The following is a 24,793-nucleotide window of genomic DNA, read 5'->3' on the forward strand; positions in this document are numbered from 1 at the left end:
TGTTGTGCTTCAATGCATATAATGACGTTTTGTTAAGAAGGTAAGTGGAACAACAGTGCACTTGTAACGGAAGTTTCGCGGCACATATCGCGCAACCTGTGCCATCTTTAAAGTTCGTTCCAACAGCGTCCCTTGTCAACACACCGGCTACAATTCGTAAAATGCAATACGTGCCGTAAAGTAATTAGATAAACCAAAATGAGTTAATGTTTGTTGATGAGTCAATTATGCATGTGTGTGTATTCTGCAAGTAATGTACGCCTCTTAGAGCGATCTCGTTCGAGGAGTATAATTGCGCTATCTGACACATAATTTTTTTTGTATGGGTAAAAAAAAAAGGGGGACACCTGGTATTTCTACAGTGTTCCGCTACACACAGCCGCACTCACGGAGGTGAGGTGTGCGATGAGCGTCGTGTCGAAGTGAGCCATGGTGATGCCTCCCAGGGCCAGCGTGACAAGGTCGACCAGCACTCGGGCATCGGCCAGGAAGGCGATGGCGCTGCAAGAGCTCAACCTGAGCGTCTTCTCCATGGGAACGCCTGCAAAGCGCACGGATTATTGGTTTCTGCTGAGCACGCCACGATACCCTGAAGCATTGCCCGTCACCTCCCCCTTTTGTGCGCGACGTCTTACGATATCTACTTTCAAGCGGCTCCTTTCCCCAGCCCGCAATGGGTGGTGGTGCTCTCTCTCTCTCTTTCTCTCTCTCTCTTGCGGTATCTGCAGTACTGAGCACACATCTTTTTTTCATATATTACATTAGAGAGCACTAAATCGATTCATCAGTACGACGTCACGAAATTTAAGCCATTTCCTCGTATTTTAATGCGTTGGCATTCTTAGGGTGCTACGCGGACTTTACGGGGGCTATCTATCTATTTAGCTAATCGTTCTCCCGCCTACCTGGATCATCGTATAGCCACTGGTGGAACGAGTAGCGCATCGCGCTGCTGTGCTGACATGACGGGGTTCGAGGCTAACCACCGGACCAACTCGGGTCACCGAGTACGTGGCAATGCGCACACACGTGCTGCTCTTCAACGAACCTCTTTTACGCCGACATTGGTCACTGTGGACGCGGGACTGAGCAGGTATCGCTGTTCGAAGCTCTTTGACGCCGACTTGATGTGCCACTCGGTCTGTGCTGGTCTTCAATGAACCTCTTTGATGCCAACTTGAGTCGCTGTGTATGCGCCAGCAGGTGTGAATACCGCTCTTCAATTAACGTCTTTGACGCCTACTTGGGTGACTAGGTATGTGTCGCTCGGAATGTGCCGCTCTACAATGACGAAAAAGATATCCCTTAAATTTCTGCGATGCTGAGCTGAATCGAACCCACGTCACAAGGGTTACTCAAGGACAGCAACTCAACGCATTAGCAGACTGCGCCACAAATGCACTGGGTACGTGCCACTCTTCGACGAACCTCTCGCCAACTTAGGTTACTGAGAATGTGCCGCGCAGTGTGCGGCAAGCGAGGAAACAATTTTCAGCATTCGCCGGCACCGGCGCGGCACGCTGCTCGTCTCGGAGGCCAAGCACAGACTTCTCGGCAGCGTCACTAGATGGCGCAGCGTGTGCATAGAGAAGCGCGAGAGAGAGGAGCCTGGTTGCCGCATGACGCGTTCCTCAGTTTCGGAGACCATGCGCAGGCTCCGTGGCGGCGGCGCTATAAATGAGGCCGAGTGTTCTTAGGGGAGCGCGAAATGGGAGTCCCGCTGGAGTACATGCCTCACGCAAACCTCGTTTCGACGGTTGGATTGAATTCTGAGGTTTTGCATGCCAAAACGACGATTTTATTATGAGGCACCCCGTAGTGGAGGACTGCTTGATTAATTTTCACCACCAGGGGATCTTTAACTTTTCCCCAATGCACAGGACACGGGCGTTTTTTGCATCTGGGCCACATCGAAATGTGGCCGCGCCCCAGATGCATCACCGTCGCCAGTCATCGTTAGATGGGTTCTGCCGCATTCTTGTTAGTGGCGCAGTACATGTTCTCAGCACTCACTACGTTCATTCTATAGCTCTTTTAAAAAACAACGTTGTTCATCTTTACTGATAAAAAATTAACTAAGCTCGAGCAGATGCTTTAAAAATTCATGACGTTACGTGGAACTGGTGTGGGAACTTCGAGTCGGAGTAGCCACCTGTCCTTCGTATTTACTTATGTTTATTTTTCCCCGCTTACCAGTCCTCCTCTCGCAGTAACCGTTACTTTTTTGTATTGTAGAGAGGTAGTTTACCAAAACGGCTAAAATTGCTTTTCTCTTCAGTGTCCCTTTAACGCGCCTGGCTAGTTCTGGCGTTGAAGTACACCCACGGATATCTTGTACTTGCTTGAAAATAGTAGCCAAACGTGCGCAAGTGATCCTGCTGACACAAGCATGTTTCCTGTGTTTCCAGTTAAAGAAGACACGCAATGAGTCATTCCTTAGAACGTGATCGAAGTTGTTCGCGCACAATGCAGGTATATCTGCTTTTGCATATCGCTATAGAGGGTACGGGTGGGCAAAACACGAGTGGCTGCTGTCATACACATGGAAGCGTTGTGTTCCGCAGTGTAGTAAGAGTTTGCTGAAATGTTTTACCATGCTGTGTCACCTGACATGATAACAATAAATATTAGAAATAGCGTTCCCACGCGACCTTGCGTACCCAAAACCTCACTCCCCGTTCGCGTCCTCTTGTCTACTTATTGAGTTCTTTTTCACGCTCAGCCAATAGCGTCCCCTAAATTTGAGTCCTCCATTTCTAAATCTCCTTAATGTGAGACTGTATAGAAACTGGACATTGTAAAATAACTTTTTCTTTCTCGTATGTTATGAATGCATAAAAAATGGCAAAAAAATGTCTGGTGTCAGATTATAGCGTATCTGTAAGTTAACGTCCTTAATAAAGCTCCATTTTGTTGTTATTGCTTTATAAGCTTGCTTCTTAGAGGTTAGAAGAAAATTATATGCGTCTATTGACCCTCTTTGTGAAAATATCATGGGCGGCGCCATGTTTGATCTCGTGATACGCGTCCATTGCTTGCCTACATTGCCTCCGTGTTTACAATCGATTTGTATGATGCCTAGTGTGGCTCAGCAAACCTGTTTTGGTGGATATCGTAGACGCCGATAGGGTAGACGACACGAAGCTTTGGTCAGAGCGTCAGAGGACATGTAAGTACTTTCGGTGCTCATTACACTTTGTCCAAACAGCGCGAGCAACCTATACGGTGCTTGTACTATAAGTGGTGCTTGTACTATAAGGGGTGCTTGTACTATAAGCGGTATGGTATGAAGAACGTTATTTAGGTCCTGAGGGATCAGTCTGGGACTGATGCGGGCCGCTCCCACGTCGGTACAGACAGGCCAAGCCCCTCTGCCGTCACACTGGCCCTCTGGACAGCCCTGAGTTGGTCCGCCAGCACTTCACAGTGCAGCATCCACTGCCACCACTTTTCACCTCGAGAACCATCACCGGCCCACGCCAAGCAGCGCCAAAGCATGTGTTCTAAATCGAGCAAGCCCCCACACTTACTACAATAGGCTGAAGGCTGACTATAAAAAAAACTATAAGCGGTGCTAGAAATGTATTTCAAGTTGTCCAATCTTTCCACTTACTAATTCAATCAGAATCAGTGTGTTTTGCTCTTCGTTCTTTATTTGGCAATCACCAATCACTTTGAAGCTGCGACTTGTCATGTTTCCGACCTCGTAAAGTTCCTCGGTGCGGTCAATATCTGGTATTTATTTTCTGCCTAATCGCTTACGGGTGCGCTCAGTTGCGATATATTTGTTCTTGCTGCGCTCAAGGCTTGGAACGCAGATTATATGTGTTTAGCAATAACTTGTAACTTAGACGTATTATCGCATCACTAGCTTAGTCCCTGTAGACTACCACGAACCGTTCAGTTTCGAATATTCGTGCGTAGTCGGTGTAGTTGCCGTCGATCACCCATGTTTCGGCGCATTGTTTTACAGTGAGGCCATTCGCTTATTCTCAACACGTGGGCGACATAGTGGGCGTAAGTTTGCGTGTGCGTTGGTGTAGATGAGTGTAGATAACGTTGCGAGAAACTTACTATGCCAGGAAGCCGTGCTACTCTCACTTTGTGACGAGCGGTACTCATTCTTGCCAACGACCCGGGGTTGAAATCCTTTCTTTGGAGGTTAGCAATACAATGATGGTGTAGGAGTGAATGTTTTTATCGTCGAGGAAAGCCGTGCATTGCGAAGGGTGGCTGGCAACACAGGCAGTCCTTACGTAGCAGCAGTCTGTGGACTTGGTTACACAGGTTCATTCCATCTCTTACTATGCCAGTCAGTATTTTTGCAGTCAACTACGGCACACGCCTTCCCTCTTCCGTTTCACGTTTTGCAACATGATTGGAGCGCAGTGCGTTGTCGAACACCCAGCTGCTTTTCCGACAGCTGATCGCACAATAGTTGGGCGGAAGCGGTAAAGGTTTCGTATTCGTGCGCTTTCGCCGAGGCAACGTACGGCGTGCCGCCGAAAGCGCCATCTCGTTTCTCTAGAGCAAACTGCTCCGCGAGAAGTGTCTGTAGGAATGAGCTGTTCAAGGAGGCCATTGTTAGGTTGAAGCCCACCGCCAAGCCCCTTTTTCTCTTCTTTTTTTTCTTTTTTTTTTTTTACGGGCGTGAACGAGGCGACCACCAATAATGCATTCTTTTCTTTCTTTTCTCTAACAGTTTGCGACGCTTGTCACTTGATATTTCGCACTGCTAAATGAGATGAACTTCCGTGACACTTCGTAATCACTTTTCTTTTTTTTCATCAATGCTTTTATATTGCGACTACATGCTGTGGAGAATCCGCACCAGACATCTGTTTCAAAGGTCGACGAAAGTTTAGGGATAAAACCGTTAGAGCTGGCGCAGTGAAGCATGGAGAAGCTCTCCGCTCTAGCGCTACGTGTGTAATTAGCCGTGTTGTGGCAGATCACCAGAATTATGGTAATTATGCTTTGGAGCTCTTCATATATATATATATATATATATATATATATATATATATATATATATATATATTATTCAAGAGAGCATCGTGTCAGAACTATCGGGTACATCAATATCAATATTGGTATAGAAATGAAATGTGTCTTAGAGGTGACGCGTTGTCGAAATTTTGAATTTGTAGGTGCTTTGAGAGCTTCATTAAAGAATTGTTCAATTTGTGCCAATTGCAGTTATTTTCAATAGTTTCCCAGGGACCAGAACTCATGGCGTTTCCAAACTACTCGGTGTATCGCGATTAAACTTTGTAGAAAGAAAACAGTTATTAGCATAAAAACGCTGAATATGTTTCAATGTTGTAGGTGTATTGGAAAGGGCCGCTGCAACCTTTAAATAGCTTCTTCAAGAAGTCAGGTTGTAATATTATAATTATAATCAGTTTTAATCAGTTGTTATATTATAATTATAATATATAAAATAATATTATGATTGTTGCTGTAAACAACAATAATAATATTATGTGACATGGTGAAGCACCGTTCGCGTTAGGCGGAAGACGTGGATTCAGCACCCACTTGCGGCAAGTTGTCTTTTCGTCCACTTTCACGTCACCTTTCCTTATATGTGCATTTCAATTAAACACGACAGGTAATTTCCCGTACCCCTGTCTGGTTTTCATTGTCTTCTTGCTTCACACGGTTGTAACTATAACGAACAATCGAACGCCTCAGAACCCCTTATTCTCCTCGGACAAACTACAGGATGCAAATCAGTGACAAGCGTTAAACGCGGAAACGACAACGCATGTCCGCGCACGGGACACGCGAAATTTGTTCAGAACAGCGCCGTATCACGTGAGTCGGGAAAGCAGATACAGCGTGTGTGCAGGCGTGCTACAGCAGCGACCACACGTGCGCACAACGTGAGAAATTTCGTCCGATCCGCTCGACGCAGGAACGAATACCTCGTTCACCTTCCGCGACACAGCCGAGCGCCATGCACGCGGACAATCAATCCGCTTCCGCCGTTCAAAGCCCGCAACCGTCGTGTGTGCAGGAAGCGCACAGCGCTTGCAGGCGTGAGCGCGTGGTGAGCTTTCTCCCCGAACTGGACTGATATTCATGTGCACGCACATTCGGGGCATAAGCCTTGACGTAAACAGCGAATGACACGTGTGACATATCATAACCGTTCCGCCCTTGTTCAATCGTCAAGTTATCTCGTTGGTTTCTGCGAACCACAGAGCCCATGTGGAAAACTGCGAACGCGTTTCTGCGGACACTGAGCGCGGGCACAACTCAGGAGCCCGCTCCGATCAGAGGCAGAAGGCCCGGTCAGGAAATGAAGGTCACGGCTATCTCGTCGAGAGGCGAGAGCGCGCGTGCACTGGAATTGACAGCAGGCGCCGCATGCGGTCACGTGATCTCACATGAGTCCAGGGGCAGGGCGACCGCGATCAGGATTCCGAGCAGCATGCAGCCGCCGACGGCGAAGTAGGGAAGTGGGTAGATCCACACCTGCGCATAGACACACACGTGCATGGATGTGATGTCGCCCACTCTGCAACGCACATGTGCGCCAGCAGCGACCTTCGTGCGCTGCTTTCGCGCGGCCTGGCATTCACTGGTTCGCCGAAAGCAGTGACACCTTTTTTTTTTTTTCTTTGTGTTATTTTCTTTAAACGAGTACATGTATCCCAGAGGACACGTCAATTTACGCTCGCTGCTGCTGCGAGATAGGTCATAGGTACAAAGGAAGTGTTTGCGCTAACGCTGGACTGACTCAACGCATAGTTATGTGCCTGACCCTCCTGCATGCCCTAACAGAGTTTGAAAACAGGAAGACATTTTAAATGGAATGAGATATTGGTGGCAATGAGACCACTTCTTAGCGGACGCAAACGGCTTCCATCGGATTCCAACAATATCGAAATAGTTTGGGTTGTTGCATGCTCAGGCAGCTTGCGTTCCCTAATGTAAAACTCCCTAAAAATTCGTCAAGTTTTATATCCTTAATCTCTGTACCAAGCATGGCCGCTCGATCAAAACGTTGACCGAGCAGGCCAAAGTTGAAAAAAAAAGAAGAATATACAGATTCAAAGCACATTTTGGAATATATATTCGAAGCGGAGCTTTTTTTGTGTAGCGCTTAATGAAATGTATAGGTGTGCCCATTTCATCCCTGTGTCTCTGGCGTAAAGGAAGCTGGCGCGCCCGCATGTGCTCTCGCGCGCTCGTGTTACGCATGTGGCAACCTTTATATTATTGGCTTGTGTTTCTTCTTCTCCTTCATCAGCCTATCTTAAGTCCACTGCTGGACGAAGGCCTCTCCCTGCCATCTCCAATTACCTCTGTCCTTCATTAACATATTCAAACTTGCGTCTGGGAACTTCCTAGTTTCATCACCCCACCTAGTCTTCAGTCGTCCTCGACAGCGCTTCCCTTCTCTTGGCACCCATTCTGTAACCCTAATGGTCCACCGGTTATCTAACCTACGCATTACATAGCCTGCCCAGCTCCATTTTTTACTTTTAATGTCAATTAGAATATCGGCTATAACTGTTTGCTCTCTGATCCACACCGCTCTCTTACTGCCTCTTATCGTTACGCCAATCATTATTCGTTCCATCGCTCTTTGCGCGGTCCTTAACTTGTTCTCAAGCTTCTTTTTCACTCTCCAAGTTCCTGTCCCATATGTTAGCACCGATAGAATACAGTGATAGTACACCTTCCTTTTCAATGATAATGGTAAGCTTCCAGTCAGGGTCTGACAATGTCTGCTGTATGCACTCCAACACACTTTTATTATTGTGTAAATTTCCTTCTCATGATCAGGGTCCCCTGTGAGTACTTGATAGGTAAACGTACTCCTTCACAGACTCTAGAGTCTGACTGGCGATCTTGAACTCTTGTTCCCTTGCCAGGATATTGATCATTATCTTTGCCTTCTGCATCTTAATTTTCAACCTTACTGTTACGTTCATTCTGTTAAGGTCCTCAATAATTTGTTCTAACTCGTCCACAGTGTTGCTGAACAGGACAATATCATCTGCAAACCGAAGGTTGCTGAGGTGTTCGCCGTTGATTCTCACTCCTACGCTTTCCCAGTTTAATAGCTTGAATACTTCTTCCAAGCATACAGTGAATAGCATTGGAGAGATTGGTCTCCTTGTCTGACCCCTTTCTTTATAGGGGCTTTTGTACTTTCTTGTGGAGAATCAAGGTAGCTGCGGAATATCTGTAGATATTTTCCAAGATGTTTACGTAAACCTCCTGTATTCCTTGATTACGTAATGCCTCTATGACTACTGGTATCTCTACAGAATCAAATGTCTTCTCGTAATCTATGAAACCTATATAGCGAGGCTGATTGCACTCTGCAGATTTCTCGATTACCTGATTGATGACATATATGACGTAATCCATTATAGAGTACCCCTTCCTGAAGCCAGCCTGTTCTCTTGATTGACAGAAGTGAAGTACTGCCCTTATTCTGTTGGAAATTATCTTGGTGAATATTTTATACAATACTGGAAGTAAGTTAATGGGTCTATAATTTTTCAATTCTTTAAAATTTCCCTTTTGGTGGATCAGTGCAATGTTGGCATTCTTCCAGTTCTCTGGGAGCCTTGTAGTTGATAGGCAGTTCGTATAAAGGGCCGCTAGTTTTTCAAGCATTTTGTCTCCTCTATCTTTGATTAAATCGACTGGTAGTCCATCTGCTCCTGCCACTTTTCCCCGTTTCATGTCTTGCAAGGTCCTTCTAAGTTCATCGTTAGTTATAGAGGGAGCCTCTGTAACCTGTTCATTACTACTTCGATTGGATGTATCGTGGCTGCTATGGGTACTGTACATGTCAGTATAGAGTTCTTCCGCTGCTTTTACTATATCTTCGAAATTCCTGATGATATTGCCCTGCTTATTTTTCAGTGCATACATATTGGCTTGTCCTATGCCAAGTTTTCTTCTCACTGATTTTTTACTGCTTCCTCAGTCTTTCTCAAGTTATAATGTTGAATATCCCTTACTTTATCCTTGTTGATCAGTTTTGACAGCTCCAGTAATTCTATCTGGTCTCTTGAGTCGGACACTTTCAACCTTTGTCGTTTTTTTATCAGGTCTTTCGTTACTGGGGAGAGCTCTCCTACTGGTTGCCTTGATGCGTTACCTCCTACTTCACTTACTGCTTCTGAAGTCAGTTTAGTTAGGGTTTCGTTCATTACGTCTATGTCATCTTAAATTATGGGGCTTTACGTGCCAAAACCACTTTCTGATTATGAGGCACGCCGTAGTGGAGGACTCCGGAAATTTTGACCACCTGGGGTTCTTTAACGTGCACCTAAATCTAAGTACACGGGCGTTTTCGCATTTCGCCTCCATCGTATGTCATCTTCATCCCTCTATTCTAAGGCTGAATATTTGCTTGCAAGCACCAGCTTAAATTGGTCTGCTTTTACCCTTACAGCGTCTAGGTTGGCCTGTTTCTTCTTGACCACATTTACACTTTCCCTCTTCATATTGAGGCGAATCCTAGACTTGACTAACTTCTGATCACTGCATTTTACCCTGCCTAACGCTCCTACATCCTGCACTATGCTGGCATCGGCAGAAAGTATAAAATCTATTTCAATTCTTGTTTCACCATTAGGGCTTTTCGAGATCTACTTGCTGTTGTTACACTTCCTGAAGGCGGCGTTCATTATTCGCAGATTATTCCTTTCCGCGAATTCTACCAATATATCTTCTCTGGTGTTCTCTAGAATCGATGCCGTAGTTGCCTCTTGCCTACGATGCCTGCGATGCCGTAGTTGCTTACTTGTTCACCAGTCTGCTTTTCCCCCACTTTTGCATTGAAGTCGCCCATGGCTACAATATATTGAGTACCTTGTTTAATTTAAATGTACCGGGCCGCTTCTTGGCCAATTCAGCCACACTGGGCGATCATTTCAAAGAGCAAGTTTGCGCTGGCACGATAGCAGTATACGTGCGATTGTAGCATCTTTCTTTCTGAATATCTCTTTCTTCCTCCTAATAATCATTAGCATCTTTATACAAATACAGCGTCACACTGATATATTTAGTCGGCACGCCACTCCACTTTACATTTTCGAAAACGTTTGTCATTGCCTCCCAGCTGTCTTGCCAAAAAAATGCACACTTATTCCAGTGGGCAAGGGAAAGCTTTTCGATATTCGTGCCGTCAGCTGTGTGCAATATGCTATAAACTGCGAAAGTTTGATACGTGCTCCAGGTGCTATGCATGAACCGATTAAACGTCCAAAGATAAGTAAAGTTCTCGCCATCTTAGTTTGTGTCTCTAAGTGGGAACGTACGAATCGTAGAAACCTTTTCTGGCCAGTGAAAGGTGGCGGGCAGGGTTTAGCCCTTTTTTTTCTCAGATATATTGTTTCAAGGTTTGTGTTTCTGTAAAATCAGAGTGATCCGCTATTGCGTACTATTTTGCAAGTCAGATTATGTTATCCTACCCCAATTTGTTGTGTCTCCGTGTTGTGCATATATTCGTGGTTATTTGCATAAAGTAGCGTAAGCTTTCAACGTACTAAAAGTGTGTATCTCTTTGCACTAAGTTGTTGCGGTGGCAAAAAAAAAAAAAACGGGTATGTAAAGGTAGTATCGACGTAATGTTGCTTGCACCTTATCGCACGATGTGCGAAATTAGTCCCGGAAAAGATTTTCTTATAGAGTCAGTAGATTGGTTGTTCGCCCATCCGTCAAGGTATTTTTTCTTTCAGCTACACACCGGTGCAGTTTCCGTGAGACCATGGCTACAGGAAAAAGGCCTATTCGTTCCGTGGTCGATTTATTCTATATTATGCCGAAAACCGGAAATATTTTTGTGCTGTTGTGGCGCTATAGCTCGCTAGATTATCTTACAGCACACCTCAAAGACCGTCCTTAAACACCATACGAAATTGACCTTTTTTTTTCATTTTTTGCAGGTTCGCGGTGAAAGTGGCGTACGATATGATATGTTTACACTGTTAAGAGTGCTTGCCATTTGGAAGACGCCCATGGTTGCGCGGCACGCAGGCGTTAATGTAAGCCCACGCCGAGAATAACTTTTGTAATTGCTCAGTGTATTCCTACTGAATTATTTGTCAAATTGTATTTTTATGTTGCATATTTTTCTCTTGTAGACTTACTGTTTGAATTTACTTGTAACCCACTCCCCTCTGTAAAGCCTTCACAGGCTTTGAGGATATGATAAATGAAATGAAAGTAGGACTTACATCAGGGGTGTACATAACACAGGATATCTGTTCTGAATTATCTTGTCGCACTGGAGCGTTTTTAAAAGGCTCCCTTCAAAAGTAAAGTTTGGTTGCAAATATTAGCCAGTGTATTTTCTCTGTAATGTGTATCATTTTCTTCATTTGTGCATATGCGGTAGCTGGCAAGTAATAAAGAAAAGGAAAGTGCGTTTGCGCCCTAATGGTTGGAGCATCGGCCGGGCTGATGTGCTGTTCTATCCCTCCATTGAAATCTACCATTTACTTTTATTTTACAGCGAAGCTATGTATGGCTAGGATCTGGCGATCGCGTCCGTGCGTAGCCAAACAATTTGTCATACGTGAGTCGATCCCGAGTATAGTGCAATGCCGGGCCGACCCGCAGCGGAGCTGAAGCAGGCGTTAAGCACTGCGCATGCGTGGGCCGAACCGAAGGTAGTACAAAGCCGGGCCAACCCGCGGCGGAAGTGAAGCAGTTGTTGAGCATTCCCCATACGTGGGCCGATCCCGAGGATATAGGCAATGCCGGGCGGACCCGCGGCGGAGCTGAAGCAGGCGTTAAGCACTGCGCATGCGTGGGCCGATCCCGTAGGTAGTACAATGCCGGGCCGACCCGCGGCGGAAGTGAAGCAGTTGTTGAGCATTCCCCATACGTGGGCCGATCCCGAGGATATAGGCAATGCCGGGCGGACCCGCGGCGGAGCTGAAGCAGGCGTTAAGCACTGCGCATGCGTGGGCCGATCCCGTAGGTAGTACAATGCCGGGCCGACCCGCGGCGGAAGTGAAGCAGTTGTTGAGCATTCCCCATACGTGGGCCGATCCCGAGGATATAGGCAATGCCGGGCGGACCCGCGGCGGAGCTGAAGCAGGCGTTAAGCACTGCGCATGCGTGGGCCGATCCCGTAGGTAGTACAATGCCGGGCCGACCCGCGGCGGAAGTGAAGCAGTTGTTGAGCATTCCCCATACGTGGGCCGATCCCGAGGATATAGGCAATGCCGGGCCGACCCGCAGCGGAGCTGAAGCAGGCGTTAAGCACTGCGCATGCGTGGGCCGAACCGAAGGTAGTACAAAGGCGGGCCAACCCGCGGCGGAAGTGAAGCAGTTGTTGAGCATTCCCCATACGTGGGCCGATCCCGAGGATATAGGCAATGCCGGGCGGACCCGCGGCGGAGCTGAAGCAGGCGTTAAGCACTGCGCATGCGTGGGCCGATCCCGTAGGTAGTACAATGCCGGGCCGACCCGCGGCGGAAGTGAAGCAGTTGTTGAGCACTTTCCATACGTGGGCCGATACCGAAGATAGTGCAATGCCACGCAGACCCGCGGCGGAGCTGAAGCAGGCGTTAAGCACTGCGCATGCGTGGGCCGATCCCGAAGGTAGTACAATGCCGGGCCGACCCGCGGCGGAAGTGAAGCAGGCGTTAAGCACTCCCCGTACGTGGGCCGTTCCCAAAGGTAGTGCAATGCCGGGCTGACCCGCGGCGGAGGTGAAGCAGGCTTTAGGCATTTACCATACGTGGGCCGATACCGAAGATAGGGCAATACCGGGCTGACCTGCGGGGAAGGTGCATTTCGCCATTAAGGGGCCCACATAGATTTGCTGGTCATCTTTCTTCACGAAGTGGAAGGGCACTGAGTTTTCTTAAGCGTGAGCGTTTCGGCAAGAAAGCACACATCTGCCACGACCAGGAAAGTCCCGGAGAGTTCGCAAATAAGAAAGTTTCGCACTAATGGAAAAAGACTCTAGCCTTTCTGCATTCCTTCCTCTAGTCGAACTGAGGCCGCCGCGGCCAGAAGCCGACGTTGCCACCTTGTGTTCAGCTGAGCACCGTGGCCACTTGTGTGCATGCCAAAATAATGAAGTGTCACTTGCTGTCTCGCCTGCCATATATACTTATACGTCGGCGTTGTTTCGATGCAAGAAGCAATACACTGGCATTCAATATTCAATATCAATATAAATTTGTTTTCGTCCAACACGTCCCGCGATAAGTCTCGCAATGTTTAGTCAGTAATGTGTGTCCGATATTCACCTACATTTATCTTCCAGTTCCGGAAGTCTTTACTTTCCAGAACTACAAAGTTACGACGACACGGGAGGTCAGCCCGTGGTGTCGTCGTCTTTCTTGTGTGTGTTGTTTCTGGCGTAAAAATTTTTTAGTACTCAAGATCACCAGCTATAGCCCAGCAGTTAACTCTTACAAAGTTATCTTTGTTCTTTATTCCAGTTGGGTGTATCGGGCTTTAGCACTTGGCGCTAACACAGTGTTGTAATCATTGAGGTCAGTATGGTTATTCATTCTTACCTCAATAAGTTCGAAACCCAGTATTGGTCCCAGCAAACCGCCAATGCCGACTGCAACCTCCGATATGATCTGCATATCAAAAACAAGAGAAGTAACTTTCGTGGCATTTAATTAAATTGTAGTTATCACAAATCAACATTGTTCATGCACAAGAGAACTGGAAAAGACAGTTGCGCATGTCCAAATCTCCTCTTTGGAAATTATCGTAACAAGACTATGGAAATACAGGACGATTAACTTGATACCAGAGGTAAGTTTATTGAATTGCGTTCGTTTCGTATGTTGGTGTTATTTTTGGATAACGCCATCAATGAAGTTTGGGACGGAGGTGTGGGTTATGGCAGCTTTACGTAGCTGAGGCTCAACTATTAAATATTGGTACATAAACATTAACTAGAGTCGATTTGCTAGTGCAACCTATATTTTTTTCTACATCAAATATTTGGTGCATGATTTGAGCTTTCAATTTTAATAGCGCATTAGCTCTGTAGATTTCAATATCTTACCGTCGTATTCTAGAACGTTCCATTACTGAACACTCCACTTCGACTTAAGAAAGTATGTATAGATATCAGCGCCACCCCTGATGATAACTGGCCACTGCGCTTCATGATCACGTTCGACAATTCTTGAGAAGCGTGGTTGCTTCATCAACCGAAAGTCGGCGTTGTGCTCAACTTGGTGGAGTGGAGGAAGAGCTTTGAGTGAGGATCGTTTGCGAATACGGGGCTACTGTTTAGATGAATCAGTACAAGAACTCGTTAGTCAATCTATGGGAGCAGGACTGTCCAGAGAGAAACAGAGAGAGAAAAATGATAAATGAAAGGCAGGGAAGTTAAGCAGGACTGAGTCCGGTTGGATACCCTACACTGGGGAAAGAAAAAAGGGGAGGGAAAGATTAGGAGAAGAAAAGGAACTACACCATGGATATCGCCGTGGTAGCAGTTTTCTGCTCTATATCCACTGACGGTCACTCAGTCCTGATCACAGTCCGGATTGTGATCCTGATCATAATCTGGTAGCATTCAAAAATCGCAGCAGCGCCTTTGCGGCCTTTTGTAGCTGCGATATGCGAGTCCATTGTCCTATGATCTTGCCCAAAGTGAACGGATTTCTATCCAACTGATTTAGAGCTTTGCAGAGGTCATGTCTTTCAGTTTCAAAAGATGGACAGGAGCACAGGAGGTGTTCTATAGTCTCTTCGACATCGCAGGCATTTCGCTCGGTGCTATCAGCCATTACAACCAAACACGCATATATGCATTGGTGAATTCCACGCCCAAGCGTAAGCGGCACAGCATTGTTTCCGCATTTCGCGGAAACCCAGGTGACTGCCGCAGTTGCATAGATGGGTCGAGGGTATGTAATCGATGCTCGGTGAATTCAGGTGAGTGCCACTGCTCTAATGTCATACGGTGCGCAAGCTTGCTTAAGTGTTGGACTGCGTCAGTCCTCGGTAAAGGCACAGAAACAAGGTTTGCTCCTTCGTGTGCTTTTCTAGCAGCTTCGTCGGCGAGGTCGTTGCCGTAGATACCACAATGACCCGGTAGCCACTGAATTACGACGTCGTGTCCTTTCGCGATCATATGATAGTGCGTTTCTTGTATCTCCGACACGAGCTGTTCACAGGACCCGCGACGAAGAGCTGACAGAGGACATTGTAGGGCCGCCTTCGAGTCGCAGAATATTGCCCACTGATTAGCCGGTTGGTTGTTAATATATTATTCATCGGCACCTCGGAGGGCAACAAGCTCCGGACCGGTCAGTGTTGTGACTTGAAAAATGTTATATCTGATGATTATTGATCGAGGTGGTGTAACCACTGCGCCGGTGTAGCTGGTCTGAGTGGAAGAGCCATACGTATACATATGTGGACTCGTTAACAGTAGCAAGTATGCAAACAATCCAGGGCTGCTTTCTTCAAGGCCAAGGTAGGCAGGTCAGTTTTCTTTCTTATCCCTGGAACGGAAAGATGTACTTGAAGTGGTTTAAACACCACAAAACTGAGGGTGAACGTGCTGAGGGTGCGAAGCCCGATGATTGGGAGGCACGATGAGTGCTGACCACATTGGAGAATGACGTCTGTGGTCGTCGTCCTGGCAGGCAGGAAAGATAGCTTGACTGCATCCGTGAAACGCGACGAATATGGTCCCTAAGCGTGTCGGGGGTAATGTAAGTCGTAATCGGATGGTCTTGAGCCATTATAACTGTTCCTGCTGTTGAGGTCTCCGCGAGAGGCCGAGGCAAACGCGTAGTGTGTGTGTCTGAACGCCTTGAAGTTCTCGAAGATTTGACTTGCATGTTTTAGCAAGCATGGGAGAGCTATAGCCTAGGAATCAGATAAAAAGTGCTCGGTACAACTGTAGCATGGAGTCTGCTGACGATCCCCGTGTTTTGCCGGCGGTGAATTTGAAGACGTGAACAGATGGGAGGTTCTTCTTTAAATGGGCAACCTTAGGGCTCCAAGAGAGGTCCCGTTTAACAGTGACACCCAAAAACCGATTATTTCTTTTGTAGGAGATTGGCTGGCCATTGATGCGTACTGAATAACCAGACATCGCTTTTCGTGTAAAAGCGACTAACGCACGTTTTTATGTCGAGATGGTTAGGCCTTGTGTGCAAAGATAGCCAGATGCTTGCGTTCTGGTTTCTGTAGCCTTGCACAAACCTGCAGGCGAGTGACCTCTGATGCCCAGATGCAGATATCGTCGGCTTATTTTAGACACTCACTGTTTCCGGTGGGGACTCGGTCAGCGCAAGAAGCGCGAGGTTGAAAAGAATAGGGCTTAGAGCACCGTCTTGGAGAACGCCTCGGCATGTCCAGTGGTCGGTAGTCGGACCATTTCCAGTATGTACAAACAAGGACCTTTGTGTCAAGTAGTTTCGCCTCCACCGAAGTACTCACCCTCCTAGTTCAATTGTCAAAAGTGCGTTTACGATGGCTTGATGGGAAACGTTGTGCGCACCTTTCACGCCAAGAAATCGCTTCCTAGATTTTTGCTGCTCTACAGGTGGTACTAAACCGATCACGCTGTCAATCGATGAACGGCCTCGTCTAAACCCCGCCATATATAGTCAGGGTAAATTTTGTGGTGTTCAAGGCACCATTCGAGATGCATGAGGACCATACGTTCCATTAGCTTCCCGACACAGCAGGCGAGTGATATAGGCCGATATGATGCCAGTTCCGACGGTGACTTTCCTGATTTTAGCGGCAGTACCAGGCGGCTGCGTTTCCACTCCTGTGGAACGACACCATCTTGCCATGACGAATCAAAAAGGTTGAAACGTTCTCGTCACACTTCTCGACTTAGGTGGCGCAACGCAGCATATGTTATTCCATTGGGCCCTGGTGAAGACGAACACCTACAGAGCGCCATAGCAGCCTCTAACTCTTCCATAGAGAATGGAGCGTCCATACTTGTATCTCGTAGACCGGAAATGTCGCCTAAAGCCATGCCAGGGACTAAAACTGCCCCGCCGGCGAATGTCGCACAAAATTCCTATGTAACGTCTATCTCACGGCGGTTTTGATAGACAGCAATGACATTAAAAGGGTGTCGTTGCTGGGGACAAGAGCAAAGACCTCGTAGGGTAGGCTACACACGGGACAGTGGGTTGCGTTGGTCCACTGATTCTCAAAAGCATTTCCATTTTTGATTCGCTAGCTTATCCATTCGGCGCTGTACCTTCTTTTGCATGCACCGAGCTACTCTGAGGTCAAAAATTGACTTCGTGCGCCTGTACCGCCTTTCAGCTCGGCGACGTAGTGCACGAAGCCTTTCCAATTCAACGTCCTACTCTGTACGCTTGGATGAATGTGTAGAGCAATGCGTTAAATCTTGCAGTGCGTCTGCAATTAGGTCTCCTAACCTGCGTGCGATGTTTCTTGCATGTGTTTTCTACAAGATATTCAAAGACTGGCAGTAAATTTGGCGAGATACGAGATCCAACCGGTAATAAGGCATCTAGTCCATATATTCTAACATAGGTCGGAATGTGATCACTTTCATGGGTTTCAATATCAGTGAACCACTGCACGCTCGAAGTCAGGCAACATGACACCAGTGTCAAGTCAAGGCAGCTGCTGTACGTTGTTCTTCTCAGAAATGTCGGGCTTCCGTCATTTAGAAGACAGGTTGTGGCCTGATGCAAAAGATGTGAGTGACCTGCCCCTTGAATTTATCCTGCAGTTTCTCCATATCTGGGGGTGAGCGTAGAAGTCCTCTGTTATTATCCAAGGACCGGGAGTCGCAGCCATATCTTTTTGTCTTTTGCAATTAAACTGACTTTTTGGGGAAAGGCAAACGCCAATAAGTGTAAAAGACAGCCTCTTCTTTTTCCCAGTAACACAGACGTATTGGTTACCGTCATGTGGCCGTACGGGATGGCCAAAATATGTAAGGTTCTTCCGAATGTAAACTAGAACCTTGCTACTTTCGGCACACGTAGTTGAAACGAAAAATTCATAATAGTCTTATGGTGGCTGATAACTTCGGTTCACAGATGAACAGTACAGAAAAGCGGTTTTCAAACACGAACTGCCGGAAATTTGAAATACGTGACCTCAGACCTCTCGCATTCCATTGGAATATGGTGGCGCTTCTGACGTTATCCCGGATCGATCGCTGGTGTTGTCAATGAGCCATGGTTCCGCTGCATAAGTTCTCAAGCGCTGGACTTCTTAAGGCTTGCAAGAACCGGATTGATGGCATCCAGCACTTGTAATGCTCTTCGAGCTTTTGGTGTGTGTAACTTGTCCAGAAGAACACGAATAGCACTCACCAGAGAGCAGATCATGACAACAATTTGGTGATCTTGGTCCGTCAATTTATCAGGAACAGACGAAGTCTACCTTGCTGTAACGTCTGATCTCGCTCAGTAGGTGCATGTAGCCTCGTGAGTTCAGGCCAAGCTTCAGTTGCCTTGCTGTTCGATGCTCATTTGTCCTTATATATAGAGCTGACTGCGCATTGATTGGGCGGGAGAGAGTGTGGTGATGTGTGTGGCTCGCGTTGTACAGAGGATACGGAGGTTCTTGATCGGCGTCGGCGACGTTATCGGCGTCGCTTAATAGATGTTACTGCTTCTCAGTGAGACGAGTGGTCTCTGACCATTTTCTTCAATATTGCCGTTTCCTTTCGTATCAAAGGGCATTCCTTCGAGGAGGTATCGTGGGGGCCGCTGCAGTTTGTGCACTTCAGCACATTGTTCTCGCACGTGTTAGTGGTGTGGGGCCCAGTGCATCGAGAACACGTGGTAGTGTTTTTTGCACACGCTACTTACATGGTCTAACTTCATGCACTTCCAGCACTGCAGCGATTTTGGTATAAAGGGGCGAACTGCGTGTCGGAAGTGGCCCACCTTTACATGTGATCGGAGGGATTCGCCTTTAAATACGATCTTTACACACCGTGACGTGCCGAGACGAAACACGTTTTGTGATGACAATGTTTTCTGTAGCTGGCTTGACTAAGACCGACATTAAGACTGCTTGATTAAGACCGACGGATCGGAGTCGGCAATGGTCTCGTCAACATCCTAAATTACACTAGTGCTGACTTCTTTGCCTAGCGGAATATGAAGGCGGACTTTCATCCCGTCAAGTTCCATGGCTTCGCGCAAAGAATCCAACGCAGCCGCGTGCTCTGCGTCAATGGCTAGGACGTTCTTACGGTTGTTTACTCTAATTTCTTTGATTTCATTCGGGACCAGCGCCTCTAGATGTGAAGACAGGGCTTGCCTCTGCAGGCGTCTCAGGTTGTCAGTGGCGAGAACTGGCGTGAAAAGGATGGCGAGCACCTCGGTATTCCGCGAATATCTCACGATGTGTGCACTAGAATTCGATTATGCGATTATGTGCTGAGAAACCTTCTTTTTGCTTCACGGCTCCGCACCAGCTCGAAGGTGTCTTAACGTGATTCTCCACTGCTGACATAGAACTGCATGGTGTCGTCGCTGTCAGTGTCGCTCTCGGTGCCGTTGCGGTTCCTGGGGGCAGCCGCCGCGGGCACTGCCGAGTCCGGCGGACATGCGTGAGACTCTATCTCCATCGCATTTAAGCAGGAAACAACAATTCACTGGTAAAGTCTAAGAAATTCACAAAGGAGTAGAGCTGGAAGACTGTTGTTGTTGTTGTTGTTGTTGTTGTTGTTGTTGTTGTTGTTGTTGTTGTTGTTGTTGTTGTTGTTGTTGTTTCAAAACATGGCTCGTACCCACAGGCGGGACTGACCACACTAGGGAGGTTGAAAAATGCATCTAATAACATACCAAACAAGGGTAAAGCCATACATTCAAAAGAAAGAATTAGGCAACTAAATGCTAATAGAAATTTCATGAAGGTCTATACATAAATTTAGGATAAATGAAAATGAAGTAAAGCGTCCCACAGTTGGAACGCTAGCAGCGAATCCTTCCTGACGCTTCAATGAACTTGTGTACAGCAGCAATCATTGACCCATGGCTTGTGCCTAATTGACAAGAGCCAAAGGACAAGATGTTTGGTGTAACAAGCGCTAAACCCAGTTTACTAGTTGGAAATAAGAGGAACATTCTGCTGAGGGAGGAGAAGAGGCGGCAAGAAACAAATAAATGGTCCACAGTTTCTGGTTCGTTGAAAAAAGAGGAGTTAGTTATGGATAAACCAGATCTATGAAGGTAAAAATATGAAGGTAGGCGAGAAAATCTACCACGGAAGCTTTTAAAGGTCACCTTCCATTGTCGTGAAAGGCATTTGCTCGTGTTACATCGGAAATTTAGATGTCGAAAATCATCTGCGGAAAGTAGGAGTGAATCATTACAATTTTAAAGTAAAGGTCGTTTAAATCTAGAGCTCCGGTTATAAAAGCGCAATTGTTCTTGTTGCCTAGCGTTTTGCCTGAAAGACACTTCCGTCTTCTTCCCAAGACAGTCAAGGCAATCCATTTCGTTCCCACCCGCACTTAAAAAAAAAGGAAGATTGCGCACAAACCAACGACGATGATTGTCAATGTAAGCGAATAGCCGAATGCTTCTAAAACCGACCACCAACCATTATAAAAGCGGGCGAGACGAGTCATCCCCCTCCCCCATTCCACTGCCAGGAAAAAAAGCTCTTCTCTTTAATAAATAGAAAGAGTACAGTCTGTCCAACAGTACGGATGCCCTCCATAAAGAGAAGTGATTTTAAAAATTAAGTGCCCTTCCACTCTGTGAAGAAGGATGACCAGCGAGACTGTGAATGTAGGCCCCTTAATGGCGAACTGCACCTCCGCCGTGGGTCGGCCCGGTAGCGTATTTCCAACTGCTCGTAGGTACAACGGGGCGTGGAACTTGCGGAGACGACGGACGTTTGCGCGCATGCGCGAATGAGAGCGGGTGCGAGAGAGGAAATGTGGGGAGTTTTGCTCCTTGAAAATACGACTCTGCCTAGGTACTACGGAGGAGTTTCTTGGCGCGCGGTGTATGCGCTTGTCCCTAGGCGTGCCGGCAGAAGTCGCGGGGCGCGGTTGTGCTGAACAAAGCATCGCAAGTTGGCACTCGACGCAATCATATTTAATCGATCATGTTTTTACTAATGAAAACAACGTGTCATTATTTCGCATTATTGGCGGCGCCTCCAGGACACCAAAGCGGCAACGGGGATATCAAAGCTAGAAGCCGGACTGGTCCGTGGGTTGGGGCTCGCAGAGGCCTGCGCATGCCAGGGGAGTATAAGATCGGCTGTCCGCTATCGCGGACAGCCAATGTTTTATGCGAACACCCCCAGGCACGCTTCGGCCTCTGCGGCCCCAACCCACGGGCCGCCCAGCTTCCAGCTTTGATCCCCCCGCTACCGCTTGGGTGCCCCGGAGATCCTGCGCCGCCTGCTTTAATATAACCTCAGGTGCTCTCCTGAGGCCTCCGTTTGCCGGTTACATGTGCCCTCCTGGAGCAGTGCTTGTAAAAAATCCGATCTATCGTCACGACGAAAAAAGCGACCCGCGACTTATAAAACACCAGTCAGAACATTGTCCCTTCAGACACAGCGATCACCAAGCGGCGTCCGCGCCCACTGCCTTACCGCGCGGGCAGCCAGCGGCGGAGCGTATAAACCAACTCGACCGAACTCCGCAATGCCGGCATGTCTAGGGGACAAACGAATACAACGCGCTCTAAGAAACCTCCTCCGTAGTGCCTAGGCTGTCATATATTCAAGGAGCAAAAGCCCCCAGATCTTCTCTCTCGCGCCCGCTCTTACTCGCGCCTGCGCAGAAACGTCGAGCTCCGTCAAAAGTGGCACGCCCCGTTGTACCTACGAGCAATTCTAAATACGCGGCCCGGTATTGCACTATATGTTCGGTATCGGCCCACATATGGGGAGTGCTTAACGCCTGCTGCACTTCCGCCGCGGGTCGGCCCGGCATTTCACTAACTTCTGGATCGGCCCACCTATGAGAAATTGTTGGCCCATGTCCACGGAGACGAGATCCGCCAGAACCTAGCCATAGACAGCTTCGCTGTAAAACTACTTGGGCCAAAGTCGGTTGAAAACAGTGTCTAAGAATTTCGTTTTCGTTGAGGGGAAGGTTGTCCGGAGCATGACACGCGCGGCGCCGGTCTTAGCGCACTGAAGCTAGAACACTCACAAAGACGGTGCACAATTGTCTATTTGCATCCACATATTCAACGTTCCGAACTATATACACCCGCTTCAGTTCAGAGGTGAGCCTTATTTACCCACCAGCGGCACGACGTAAGAGCTCTGATGCTTGTAAAAGAGCACGCTGTACATGGCCGTGAAGTACAGGGCGAGCCCCACGCCGCCGACGGACTTGATCGTCGCGCCCAGTGCCATGAACGCCGTCTCGTTGACGGGAAGCCAGTGCAGGGCTCTGTGGAAGAAGGCGAGCACTCGTGCATGAGCTCAACGCACCCGCTGTCGCGTAAGGATGTGCGTCATGATCGCAGTGAGAAAGATTCTTTGGGCATATGCTTCGGTGTCCTTGGACGTGAGCATTATCAAACAGTGTGATATTCTCGTGTACATAACCGAATGTGAGACGTGAGACACTGCTCTTGAGCGCCGCACTGGTTAACTTCGCCTAGGTTGAGGCAAATTCAGCTGCAGGAAATAGACACATTTGTTTTAAGAAATAATGCCAATTTTGCCGGTAGAAAGTAAAACTGCAACCGACTGCCGGAAGCGTAACTTGTTTACGCGCACGATCCCGCGAGTTTTGAATGCTACAGAAATCGATCAGTGTAAAAATAGACGGTATTGACTATAACTACTTGCGCGGGACCGAGAAAATCAGTTCTCACAGTTTCTGAAACAAGACGAAAATCACGCTTTCGCCAATGTACCACAAGCTGAGCTTAATACCCCAGTCACACGGGCATACCAAAGGTCCTTTGAAGTTAAGTAGAATAGAGCTTTCAAAGGAACATTAGTTCAAGGTATATGTGTCAGTGTTACACGGTCTCAAGATGGTTTTCCTTGCAGCTTTTAATAGAAACCGCAACCTACCCTAAAATGTAACAGCGTCGAGAAACGAAAGAAGTTAACGACGCGCAGACAAAAAAAAAAAAACGAGGACACTTTAATGCCTAGTAACCGATAACCAGATCGCACATAGTACCCATGTTGCGTCGATGTTGCTGCTGGCGACAGGCCCTGCCGGCGCTGCTGTATACCGCCGCGTTCATGGTTGAGATTACGGGTGTCACAAAGTGTTTAGTGCTTAGAAACTTCTATAATACAGTGATGCTTGCTTTTAACCGGTAAAAATTGAACTTCCGTATTTATTCAGTATTTTGTTTTCTTCTGTCGGACGCCCTTTAGGCTCAAGAGTATTCCCTTGAGATATCAAAGGACAACGTGGACTCCCTTGACTAAAAGCTTCCTTCGACTAGACCTCCTTTAATGCGGCCGTGTGACAGCGCGCGTCCTTCATTGAAGTAAAGAATCTTTGGTTCAAAGGTCTTTGAAAGTGCCCATGTGACTGGGGTAGGTACCGGTAGAGCTTTTTCCCCCTTTTTTTGTGTGTATGTGTGTGTGTCTGTGTGAAATGTAAATCTGAAATTACCCGAGTGCAACGACAGCCAGTGCTTTCAGTACTACTCCTAACACCAACAGGTGGCTCGGGTAGATGACAGACATCTGAAAAAAAAAAAGAAAGAGAGAGGGAGGGAGGGAGGGAGGGAGGGAGGGAGGGGAAAAAAAGCCAATGCAGCGCGGAATGATTGAATAAGTATATAGACACTGTAGCTAAGAAGGCAAGACGTGTCCACTGCAACACAGTGGTGCGCACAGCTTTGAGATTAATGTCACGGGAAGACAGAATTTACGTTATTGTTTGATCTTTCAACAAATATAGACTGCATACCAGGCTGTGGGATAGCAAGGACCCAACTATGGCTGTGGCTTTAGTTGCACTGAAGAGTGAGCCAGTGTCGAAGTAGGTAAGTCCGTGTCGTGACGCCTGGAACAGGAAAAATGAACAAAAAAGCAAGTGTATCATTTTTGAGATAGGAGCACCTTTGGCGAATTGCTTGTTGCATGATAAATATCTGCGTATCATCTTTCTGCTTCATATACAGCCAAACACCTCTACAACGAAAGCCTCTAGAAGGAAATGACCTCTAGAACAAAGGGTTCCATGTGTCCCCGCCGAATTCATACATAGATTTCATAAGTTCTGTGGACACCTCTGTGGTGAAAATGCGTACGGTGAATTTGCTTGCATAACGAAGGAGTCTCCGATGCCTCATTTGTTGCTTTAGAACGAACTGACATGGCGGCACGACCACGGCGTTGGGCAGCCGCCACTTATACATGGGGGGCGTCAGTGGACACTACATCGAAGGCCGCGCGGGAGAGTCTCGGTGCAGACTCTGCAGTAGATATGCACGATAGTACCCTCAATTAAAAAAAAGAAAAAGAAGTCGAACAGGCGGACATTGACGACCCGCATTAGAATGACCTGCTGGCAAAAAATAAAAGACAAAGAAAGCGCGACAGTAGCCCCACAATGATATTCACGCTCTACTACGACTCGCTGTCAGCAATTATGACAACAAGGGGACGGACAGCGCATTCCACGCTATGCAGTTCTGCCTTCCGTCGCTCCCGTGTTTCGCCGCCAAGTATGCTGTTGATCACGATTCTATAGAATCGTATACTCGTATACGATTCTATAGTTCGGCTGCAGACACACGTTCCCTAGGGCAATATGCGAAAAAGAAAATTAGCGACTTCTTTCACGAAATATATATTGTATTCATGTTAAATAAAGGTTTGATTTTTGCTAAAA

General features: G+C 47.3%; 1 protein-coding gene across 1 annotated transcript in view; it reads right to left on the minus strand.

Annotated features, from left to right (window-relative positions):
* Window positions 1–24,793, minus strand: part of LOC126521258 (uncharacterized) — a 65,850-nt gene that overhangs the window by 12,757 nt on the left and 28,300 nt on the right. Inside the window, exons 3-8 of the mRNA XM_050169912.3 lie at window positions 23,867–23,962; window positions 23,567–23,640; window positions 22,222–22,372; window positions 13,521–13,589; window positions 6,396–6,483; window positions 390–541 (exon numbers count right to left, since the gene is read on the minus strand). Of these exons, the coding sequence (XP_050025869.1) occupies window positions 390–541; window positions 6,396–6,483; window positions 13,521–13,589; window positions 22,222–22,372; window positions 23,567–23,640; window positions 23,867–23,962 (630 nt within the window). The remainder of the gene's footprint in view (window positions 1–389; window positions 542–6,395; window positions 6,484–13,520; window positions 13,590–22,221; window positions 22,373–23,566; window positions 23,641–23,866; window positions 23,963–24,793) is intronic.

The sequence above is a fragment of the Dermacentor andersoni genome, chromosome 6, assembly GCF_023375885.2.
Source record: "Dermacentor andersoni chromosome 6, qqDerAnde1_hic_scaffold, whole genome shotgun sequence".
NCBI classification, from domain to species: domain Eukaryota; kingdom Metazoa; phylum Arthropoda; class Arachnida; order Ixodida; family Ixodidae; genus Dermacentor; species Dermacentor andersoni.